Source organism: Martes martes, assembly GCF_963455335.1.
Source record: "Martes martes genome assembly, chromosome: 10".
NCBI lineage: Eukaryota > Metazoa > Chordata > Mammalia > Carnivora > Mustelidae > Martes > Martes martes.
Genome location: NC_137898.1, coordinates 15,926,357 through 15,937,791, shown reverse-complemented (window position 1 = coordinate 15,937,791; position 11,435 = coordinate 15,926,357). Strand labels below are relative to the sequence as shown.

At 34.1% G+C, this 11,435-nt stretch overlaps 1 protein-coding gene across 1 annotated transcript; it reads right to left on the bottom strand.

The window, feature by feature from the left end:
• Positions 1–5,876: 5,876 nt before the first annotated feature.
• LOC308350743 (olfactory receptor 4P4-like) lies at positions 5,877–6,824 on the bottom strand (the record flags this gene model as incomplete). The annotated part of the gene is made up of 1 exon (XM_080816248.1): positions 5,877–6,824. Exon 1 carries the CDS (start codon positions 6,810–6,812, stop codon positions 5,877–5,879), a length of 936 nt encoding a protein of 311 aa, XP_080672374.1. The 5' UTR covers positions 6,813–6,824.
• Between the last annotated feature and the right edge of the window lie 4,611 nt (positions 6,825–11,435).

Sequence of the window (11,435 nt, the reverse complement as noted above, 5' to 3'; positions counted from 1 at the left end):
TATTTCATATTATGAATAATTGCATTACCTGAAAAAAATTCCTTTGGATTAATGTAACCTTGAATGTATTAAGCTTTTTCATCCAGTAGTAATACATACTTAGATTCTATTGAATTGTGGATTCTCATGTGATTTTCTGAGATAGAAAATAAATTATGAGTTCTTTAAGATTACATAAATTATTTACTCATTGAGATTTCTGTTGAGTATGCCCATGGGGAACTTTGTAAACACACAGGCAGGAGATCATTTCTGCACACTTTGTCATCTGAGGTGATTAGTCATGTAACAGGAAGTAGTCAATTGAATACATACTGGCAGTTAAGTAAGAAAAGGGAGGTAGTTTATGATGTAAAAGGTGTGAATACAAGGTTAGGAATTTTCCCTTTATCCTTAGGAAATGGGAAACCATGAGAAGACAGTGAGAATATACATGGAAAAGTGAAGGGGAATTTGGAGATAAGAGATAATTATATGAGAAATAATAAGGGATATAATTTTAATAAAGATCTTCATGTGTGTTGGATGAAGTGGGGTGAGGTTCAGTAAGGGTTTGGAAGCCAGAGACAGAAACCCCAGTTAAGAAATTATTTATAATACTTGACATAGGATTAACAGGGTATTGGTTGTGGGTATGTAAAGTATACAATAGCTACTATAAAAATAATTAATAATGCTTATCATTTATATACCATAATATTATATTTGCTAATTATATATATATATAGAGAGAGAGAGAGAGGGAGACTTAAATAATTGATTAATATGTTCATGGTATATTAGCAAGTGTTGTATAGATAGGATCTCATTAAAAACTGATAACATCCCATTTGTTTGGTATTATTCCACCCATTTTGAGATGAGGAATCAGTGTCAGAGAATTAGTTTGATGGTAATAATAACAATAACAATATTTACTAAAATTGAGTATTTAGTGGCCCTCAGATTTTTTGCAGATTTTTGCTAATTTAATCCCCACCACAAACCTGTAAGATAATTTCAGCTCTTGTTTTGACAATTATTTTATATGTTAATTAATAGAAACATAGAGGAGGTAAAGATCCTGCGAAGATCAAGATGCCAATAAAGAGCAAGAACTAAGATTAGTTCTGATTATACTTCATGGTTTTCCTTCAAATTATTACCCATGTGTTATATTGTTATAATTAACAACATTGAACTGGTAAACTTTTTATATGACCACAATAATTATAATTGCTTTATTACTACTTTGGAGGCCAGTGTCTATAACACAATTTCATTAGGACACACACACACACACACACACACACACAGACATGCTTGAACTCCCAGTTATCAAATTAAAAAAAAAAAATCAAAACTGAGAAAATCAAATAAAAATAAAAAATGTGGTAATGTGTTCATTGAAAGCTCTTTTTGTCTTGACTTCTACTTCAGACCTAGTTCTCCCTAGCATAATCCATCTCCAAAGCAAAACTTCTGTTTTTGTTTTTGTTTTTTTTCATTTTTGTTTTTTTTTAGTCTTCAAGCAAGCTTTCAAACCATCTGTTCAATGTTGAAAGGATTTCCATTGTGGCTAAGTGCTTTGGTCTGAAAATCAAAAAGACAAGGTTAGAATTCTGATTTTCCACTAGCATCTGCTTTAATCTGCAGTACCTTTCCAGCATATTATATCCTTATTTTCTAATCTATAAAGCAAGATTAACCATTTCCATTCTAAAGTTTTTATGAGAATTGTTTAAAGAAAACTATTTAAACACATCACCACCATGTCATATGCACAGAGAACTTTCATCTATTTTGTAACTGTGTAGGCACCTAGGATATGGGAATTATTGATTTTTGAGTGATAATTATAAGCAATCATTTAGCTGTGCAAGAAGTTCAGGAAGAATCCTCTCCAATTCTACTTTTAAAGAAGGCACGCAGACTCAATTATCCATAGCCTTTGTTACCAGAAAGAATTCTCCATTCATGCTTGGATAACACAACTGATGCTATGTGTCATTTATTATTCATACTTATGCCTCTTCTATGTGAGAAGTGTATTTCCATTGTGTTTTCATTCTCATTTTAGTATATGTGCTGCTGAAGCGAGCACTTTTCATTCTCATGATTAGTCTAGATTATTAAACTAGCTGTCTCATTGCAAAAGCATGCTGTTTGGTGACAAAGAGCAGGGTCCTACAATTGGCTTCGATTCCTTGAGTTTCAATTTTTTTTTTTCCTGTCAGCTTAGGTGAATGATGTTTACCAACTATCTTTTCAAGAAATGGGGTGAGGATGGAATGCTTGAATACTATATTTGAAGGGATTAAAATAATGATTAATATATATGGGAGGCAACAATACTTAAGATGCATCAGCAATTTTGCACACTTACCTTACAGACTTAGAAGATCTTAATGATGTTTGGAGGTGTTCAGAAATAATCCCATCTTCAAACTGACCTCCTCTCAGATAGGTAACTTTCAATATGAAAGATAAGACACACCCAGTAAGAGACTAGTCAAATAACTTGATACCAAATCAAGTTTTTAAGAAAGTGTTTTTATCAATCAAAAGATTCCCTTCTAGCCTAAAGCCTCAAAAAGTTTTTACAGAACACTTGGAATTTGAATTTAGAATGGATTATTTTGGAAAAAATACGGAGATGTCATCTACAGATGGTTCGGTCCCATAGGCAAGAAGCAAGATGTATGGAGTAAGCACATTCAAATGGGTCATTCTGAGCCTATGAATCTTGCTCTGCAAACGGAATCAACAAAAATCATATTCATTTTACGCTGCATGCATATTTAAAGAGTTTTCCATAGGTTCAAGGACCTTGTCCTGGTGTTGTTATTTTGTCTCCCAGGAATTAATTATCTCCTCTGACAGAAAGGATTTGTCTTAGAAACCATGCTGAAGAGACATGTTTGACAAACATCTAGTTGTGAATAGGGAATTCCACACCCTGTATTTGGAATCCAAACACATAGGAATACCCTTTCTCTAAATGAACCTGAGCTTCTAAGAAAGTGGAATGTTAGGCAGGCAGAAAAATGGCATAATTCCAGTGTGGTGACCTGTGATGTAGCTACCTATTGATTCATGTCATAGAACTTTTGCCTTCTTAGCAATAATATAACTTCTCTGGAACCTGCTACAGATTGCTTGAGAGCTAGAGCAGTGAGGGCATGAAACCAATGGCCAGCATTTTAAGGTTCTTGACTCCAAAAGCTGTTTTTGTTTGTTTGTGTTCACAATCACTAGGAGACAGGAGGTAAAAACAAACTCTAAGAAGCTCCCAACTAGTTATCTTTGGGATTCATGGTTTGTTCAGCATGGATTACTAGGCACCATTAAAATTGTGGAGGCAGATCAAAACACAAAATGAGTCCCAATTGTTCTATAACTTTGTCACTTAGTACTGTTGTTTCCTTTGTTGTTTCCCTTTCCTTGAGTTGTTTCCTTTCCTTCCTTTGTCTCCTCTAGGAGACCTGTGGTGATGTATTGTTGTAGTTTTAATGTGTTTTCTCTGATGACTAATGATGTTGAGATTTTCTTTCATCTTATTATTATCCATTTGTATATCTTCTTTTGTACATTTTTGTTCAAGTAGTTTGCATAATATTTCAGCCTAAGGGGTTCTGGTTTCCTTATTACTAAGTTCTAAATGTTCTTTACATATAATACAGGTATTTGTCATATATATGTTATGTATATCTTTAAAATTTTCACCTAATCCATGGATTGCCTCTTCATTTTTCAAAGTGGTGTTACCTGATAAGCACTGACTTTTAAAACTTTGACGAATTCCAATTTAATTTTTTTTTCTTATGGTTCATGATTATTTTGTATCTGATGAATATTGGTCTACTCCCAAGTTAAAAAAAAAATTCTCTGGCAGTTTCTATAGATTTAGCTTTAACGTGTAGACCTCACACTCATTTTTATTTCATTTGTGTATATGGTATGAGGTGAGGTTGTGGTTTAGATTTTTATTCCTCATATGGATATCCAATAGATCCAGTATAATTTGTGGAAAAGTCTATATTTTACCCATTGAATTACATGACATCTGTGTAAAAATTCATATAATTAGATCTATTTCTGGGCATTCTTTTGGTTTCAAGGTCTCAGTGTCTACCTTTGTGCCAATACCACAAAACATTGATTATGCAGCTTAATAGCAATTCTTGAATTTCAATAGAGTAAGCATCCAAACTATATATATTGTGTGTGTGTGTTTGTGTGTGTGTGTGTGTGTGAATCTTCGAGATTCCTTTGAATTAGTGTATTTCTATATAAATTTCAGAATGGAATTGTTAATTTCTTTAAAAATACTGTTGAGATTGTTATTGGAATTGTATTGAAAACATAGAATGACATGGTAAAAACAGAATAGTTTTTTTTTTATTTCATCATGTGTTAAAATCTTTTAAAATCATAACTATCAATTGAAATTTGTTAAATAATTTTTACATCAATAAAAATAGCCTTGTGATAGTGACACACAGTAGTGACAGCACAGGGTCAAGCATGTTTGAGGGACATACAACAAATTCCAAGGGGGTCAGGAAGATTTCCTAGATGGAAACACACCAAAAGGGGCACAAAAATTGAAAGGGATTGATCAGAATGAATAGACATGTGTTACCTTAGAGGATTCCCAGGAGAGGATTCATAACAAAGACCGAGGGTGAAAAAGAGTGTGCAGAAAACACAATCATTTCAAGACGGTTGTGGCTATTGGCTCATCTATTCATTCAATAATTATTATTGAACCTGGTTATGAGCTGGACACTGAGCTCCTAAAAGTCTGGTTAGTAAGACCTAAAAGAAGAAAGTTAGTGACAGGGGAGGCCAAGAAGAATCTCATATCTGTGACAGAGCTCAATGCCAAGTAGCATGCGGAACACATTGGAAGGGTCTTCAAGCCTTTCCATGGCCTGTAGCTCATTTCTCTTGGTAACGAATAATACTCCACTGTGTGATGTTGCAATTGATCTATCCTCACCTACTGAAGGACATCTTGGATGCTTTCAGTTGTATGGACAATTGTGAATAAAGCTGCTGTTAAGTATGTGCATGCATTTTTTTTGTGGATATAAGTTTTTAACTCCTTTGGGTGAATGCTAAGGAGTGGGATTGCTAAATTCTTTTAGTTCTGCAAAAGCTGAGCCTTTGGCTCAGTTGCCAGGGTGCTGGGATGGAGCCCTGCATCAGGTACCCTGCTCAGTGGGAAGTCTTGTTTGTAATGCTCGCTCTCCCTGCCATACGGAAACCCTGCTCCTGCTCAGTCATGTGCTCTCTCTCTCTCAAAAAAAAAAAATTCTTAAAAGAAATAAAACAGATTCTACTCTAAATATTTGTTCATTCGCACAACAAATTTTTATGAACTAAGGAATGTTCTATCAGAAATTTAAATTAATTGTTTCAGTTTATTATTATTATTGTTGTTGTTGTTGTTGTTTAACATTACAACTTCTGAACTGCCAAAGAATGTCTGTCACTGTGTAGTCCGGCCTCTAAGTGCAATGTATTAAGAAAACTATCATTAAGATATTTCTCTTTATAATTCACTAATAATATATCATTGATTTATTTGCTTTGGCTCATTGTTTTTTTCATGAATGTTCCCCTACCTATACCATCTTAATACCCTACAAAATTAACTTATTTCACAATTAATTTTGGTATGCAAGCATCAGTACTTGTTCAATGATCATTTAAATCATTTAAATCATTTAATCCTATCATTTAAATCATTTAAATCCTATCCTATCATATCCATTCATTCCCCTCATGACAGTGATGGTCCATAATCCCCATGATCTAGTCCCTGCCTTCTTCATTCACATCTTCCTCTTCTCTTTCTCAGAGTTGATTAGCCAATGAACTTCTTCAAATTAAGAGTGTGAGTCCTTTGAAAACAGTGATGAGCACCAAACTCTTTTCACTGCTTTTTTCATCTCTGAATTTCTCAGAGTATAGATTAAGGGATTGAACATAGGAGCAATGATGGTGTAAAATAGAGCAAATATTTTGTCCTCAGGAAAAGTAGTAGGTGGTCTAAGGTAGATAAAGATTGCAGGCCCAAAAAATAAGATGACCACAGTGACATGAGACCAACAGGTGGAGAGGGCTTTGCGTCTTCCCTCAGCTGAGAGATTTCTTAAAGTGAACAATATTATCCCATAAGAAACAAATAAGACAATAAAGGTTACTAAGGAAATCATACCTGAAAAGGCAACCACAAGGACACCAGTGATGTAGGTATCAGTACAGGCCACCTTTAGCAAAGGAAAAACATCACAGAAGTAGTGATCGATTTCATTAGGACCACAGAAGGGCAAACCAATTGCAGTAGAAAACAGAGGTAAGGCATGGATGGCCCCACCAGCCCAAGCAGCTAAGACTAGGAGGTGGCATCTTTTCCTATTCATGATAATCACATAGTGGAGAGGTTTGCAGATGGCAGCATAGCGATCAAAGGCCATGGCAGTAAGAATGAAGATCTCAGTGCCTCCGAAAAAGTGCATGGTAAAGATCTGCAACATGCAATTACTGTAGGAGATGGTTTTTCTTTCCACTAACAGGTCAGCAATTAACTTGGGTGTAACTGTAGAGGTGTAGCAGATGTCCATAGAAGATAAGTGGATGAGGAAGTAGTACATGGGTTGGTGAAAAAGGGAACTGCATCGAATGGAGACAAGGATCAGAAGGTTTCCTGCTAACAGGGCAACATAACAGAGTAAGAAGAGCACAAAGCAAAACATTTCTATGTTCTGGTCATATGAAAGCCCTAGAAGTATGAATCCTGAGATGTTTCTCTGGTTTTTCATATATTTGGCTTTTGTGTATGTTTCCATAAGGACTTATATTTCTGAAAGTAAAAAAGATAATTCTGGGTGAATATTAACTGTAGCAACACTATATATAAAATTTATTAAAATGTATATTTTCATATTTAGTGTTAAGAATAATTTTATGGAAGTGAGCGGCTTATTCTAATTATGCTGTCTTTTGTAAATCTATCATGAAATATTTATGTCAATAATGAGAATAATTACATGTTTTTATCAATATTACTTAGTAATTATTTAAATATTTAAATACTATTTTGAAAATACATGTTATTGCTATTATTACTTTTAAATTTGTATGACTATTAATACTTTTAATACTTTATTAATGCTATTAATACTTTAATACTATGAATATTTATTAATATTCTTATAAATACTTTTGATAAAGAAATACTAATTACATTATTAAGTCTAAAACAAGGAAAGTTTTTTTTTTTCCCCCCATATTTCCCAATTCTTATAACTTACATATAAAATCACCTTTCTTCTTTTAAAATGATCTCAGGAAATTGCCTTAATTTTCTGGGAATGAATCCTGAAGAAAGGCACATTTGTTTGAACTACTGCATTATAAGTCATGTTGAGCATACTATACTTTCCTACCGCGTCAGATACTGTCAATGGGTCGTGTTAAACCAATGGAATTGCTCTCACATTAAAAAGCAAAGAGCAGGAGAAAACAATATAGCAAAAGAGAGAATATCAATTAAGGACTGAAATTTTGAAAAATATTCAAGAAACCTATTCATTTGCTGTATTTATATTTCATGAGTTAAAAACAATTTCAAAAACACATGCTGTCATTGATGTTTGTGATAGCAATTGATAAAGGAAAGATAAAATTGTCAAATTGCCCATATATTTTTGAATTATGCCCTTGTCATTGCTTTGTTAGAAAATTTCATATTGAGATATTATCTAAAGATCAAATGCCAATAAAAAGGGATGATACTGAAAGTAACTTGAAGACACTCTTTCTGATGAGTTACAACTTAATGATATTTGTCGCACTAAGGAATAAATGAAAAATTAAGGAATTCACAACTTTGTACCTAATGTGTATCTTAAGACATCATTTAATCAATGCAAAATGAGTGTGGGAAAGAGAAACAACTTCCAAGAGCAGTATTACCCACTAAGGTGGGAATATCTGATTCTTATGGGTTTACAAAGGTAGCCTACTTTCTATGTTAGTCTGACTCTCAAGTGACAGACATATTTGGGCCCCCAGATGTCTATTTAAAATACAAAATGTTTTTGTTACAATATGATTTAGCAACCACCATTTGTAGAGACTCCCAGATTTAGTATCTATGTTACTGATATTCCTCAAAAAGATTTAGATGGCAAATAGGTGACAGCTATGGCATTTTCAGAATACTCGGTACCATAAGACATCAATTCTTTTAAATTACTATTCAAAACTCTAACCTCATACATAGACAAATTTTCAATTTTTTCCTACTTTGCTTTCAGGGTCACTAACAAGGATCTCTGTCCTCCTTTATATAACAGAATAAAATCATTATGTCACAGAGTGTTCAGCAGTTACTATAACCAAGGAGTACTTAGGGTGTGAGAATCAGTGACCAATATTCTACTTATTGCAACGAATAGTAATCTTTGTTTATGAGGTAGAAACATTGGCATTTCAGGTATACTTAATTACTAAAACAAATTGATTTATAGGTAACTTTTATGTAAGTAGACCATGAATAATAAAAATGTGGAAATCACTTGACCAATTCAAATCTCTGATTCTACACAGAAGAGACATAGCAAGAGAATTTAAGTAATTTCTCAAGACTGAAAAGTAACACACTATAAATGTTAAAAGACAGAAATCCTGTTTCTTCCTCAGTCTGGGGCTATCATTCATGGGAGAACACTGAGAGGGATGTCACGAAGGACAATATGGAAAAACTCTTTTGAGTTCTTCTCTGAGCAGAAAAGAATACATGTATTCTAGGATTTGCTGATTCTAAAACATTTGAAATAAATTGCCCTCAGTTTTACAAAAGTACAAATTCCTCATCAGGATTCCTGCTTGTGTTCTAGATCATCTTTGGAATTTCACCTCCAGTAGCACAAAACCCCAGCTTGTATTCTGAGGAAAGTTACCCTATGATCAGTGCTGTTAGGAGAGGTAAAAGGGAAGAGGGAGAAGTCAGTTGAGGAGACTTACTCTCATGAAGCAATACAGTGATACTTAGGACCCCTCCCATGGAAAAACTAAAGGCACAATTGGTAAATAAAGAACTTGAGGCAACCACTGAACAAGGGGTTGAAGCAGCAGCAACAGAGAAAGACGTAGAAGCGCTGAGGCATTTCAAATCAACTGACCAGTGTGATTCTTGAGCAAATGCATTCATCTCTTTAGGTCTCCTCCTTCTCCTTTCACAACTAAGATATCAATCCTAAATTCAGAATTTTAGTGAGGAATACATGAGCTAATGTGAAATAGCCAGCAACGTGTGTGGTTCAAAACTGTCATTTTTCTTTTACAGTCTTTCTTCTCTGAGTGACTACTTTAGGACCACAGATTGTCATGCACACACACACAGAATCAAGGGAAAAATAAAGAAAATAAAAAAGAGCATTCATAATATGGGTTTACCAAGTATAGTATGATCATGATAAACTCCAATTGAAACAATCTGTTACTGAAATTCTGTTAATATCATAATCCATTGGTTATCCTAACCCGTTTCTTAATGCTAATCACTATTCCAATTTTTTTCTCTACAAAAAGGTATGCAAATGCTTAGTTTTGATATTATTGAATAAAAATTATATGCACCTTTGGATTTTGCTGTTTATGAATGAGTAGAACCTCTCATATTTAGATAAAAGTATCTACTACACATTCAAACTTTCCCTTAGTGTAACAGAATGTAGGGTGCTTATTATAAACTTGACTATGGTTGACTCAAATGAAACTACTCTATTTTAGGAAGGCAGATGTTTTGAAATATAAAAAAATTCTGTTATAGTACACATTCAAGCATAAACTTGTCTGTTTCTTAATCAGAATATTGAAGACAGACTTTAATCTTGGGGAATTCATGGGGAAACAATGAAATTCACTGCCTAATTGAAGATCGGTTATCTAACTCTACTCTTTTGCTCCACAAAAGGCAGAATTTTTCTTATAGCTAATGTGCCCTTTAAACTCAATTACGCCAAAACATTTTTATAGTAATCAAATTGTCATATGCTTCAAAAGACATCATATGCTTTCAAATGAAATTATATAGAACTGAAAAAAGGAGAATGCAACTATTCTTGCACATGTATGGTGGGAACCTTCACAAACCAAGGTGACAAAGGTAATTGACTAACCATAAGATCTGAGTGGCTGTCTGGTTAGATCTGGGGCTGCATCAGGTAACATTTCATTCTCAGATACTCACTCTGCCAGTTTGTCTCTAGTACCAAAACCTGGAATCCAATACAGAGAGTTACAAACCTGGAATTCAAACACACCCACATTAATTCTCTGCAAATATATATATATATTTTAATTTCAACAAATCTTAAACCTTCTACAATTTACAAGAGGAGTGTTCTTCCAGTATTCACTAAGACTCTTTGAAGCAAGAAGTAGATCTTCATCCCTCAGGGAAGTGGGCTGGGAATTACAAAACCTGATTTAGCTGCTTAACGATAGATCAGGAAGAAAATAAGTAAAATGGGTTATATATATTCCTGCAAAACTAACATGAGTATATAGGTCCTAGGAATCATCCCTTTATTTTATGCTTATGCCTGAAGACAATTTGGTTCAGAGAAACAGAATACAAACATGAGGCAATGTAGGAATTAAAAAGTTTTTGAAATCTTTATGTAATTATATCCCCAAAGGCATTTCTAGACAGGTCTTGGACCAAGTGTTGCAAAACCATCATCACATAGATGTGCTTGGTGCTCTTGGGTATAAATGATCCACAGTTGCCTATATGGGGGAAAAAAAATTAGCCCTTTTCCCTGAAGGCCCCCAAAGCTATAGTGTGACTGCCGTGTGCTCTTCCAGAGTTCTGAAGGATAGAAGGGAAATTGCAGTAATAATAGTATCAGGTTTGCTTTCAGAATATTAGTAATGTGGTAGGACAAGAGCACCAAGGAAAGCCACTGAGAGTCCTTTTTGTTTTTGTTGTTCTTTTTTGAAATTATCAAGATCTTTGGTGTGCAGGGCAGGTAGATAAATGAAATCAGTGATTTGTGATATTATAATTCATATGACATTAGCATTGATGCATGAGATGTTGGAAAATGGTAGACAAAAAAAGGAAGAAAGGAAAAAAAGAAAGAAAAGAGAAAAGGAAAAGAAAAAGAAAAAAGAAAGAAAGAAACAACTCTTCTCCATAATTTGGGAGGGAGGAAATACAAAAAAATTGTGGAAAAATCAGAGGAAAGAAGCCAAGTACAGCAGAGCCTTTAATGTGTTTCCCATCTGGTACCTTCTCTGCTCATTGGCTAGTCACAGGTGGTTTAGACTCAGCCTCATCTGCCTGCACCAAAGCCAGTTAGTCTCTCTCTTCCACATGCCAGCCCATGTGTGTGACGTTTTCACGTGCAAGAAGGGTCAGGAAATAAAAT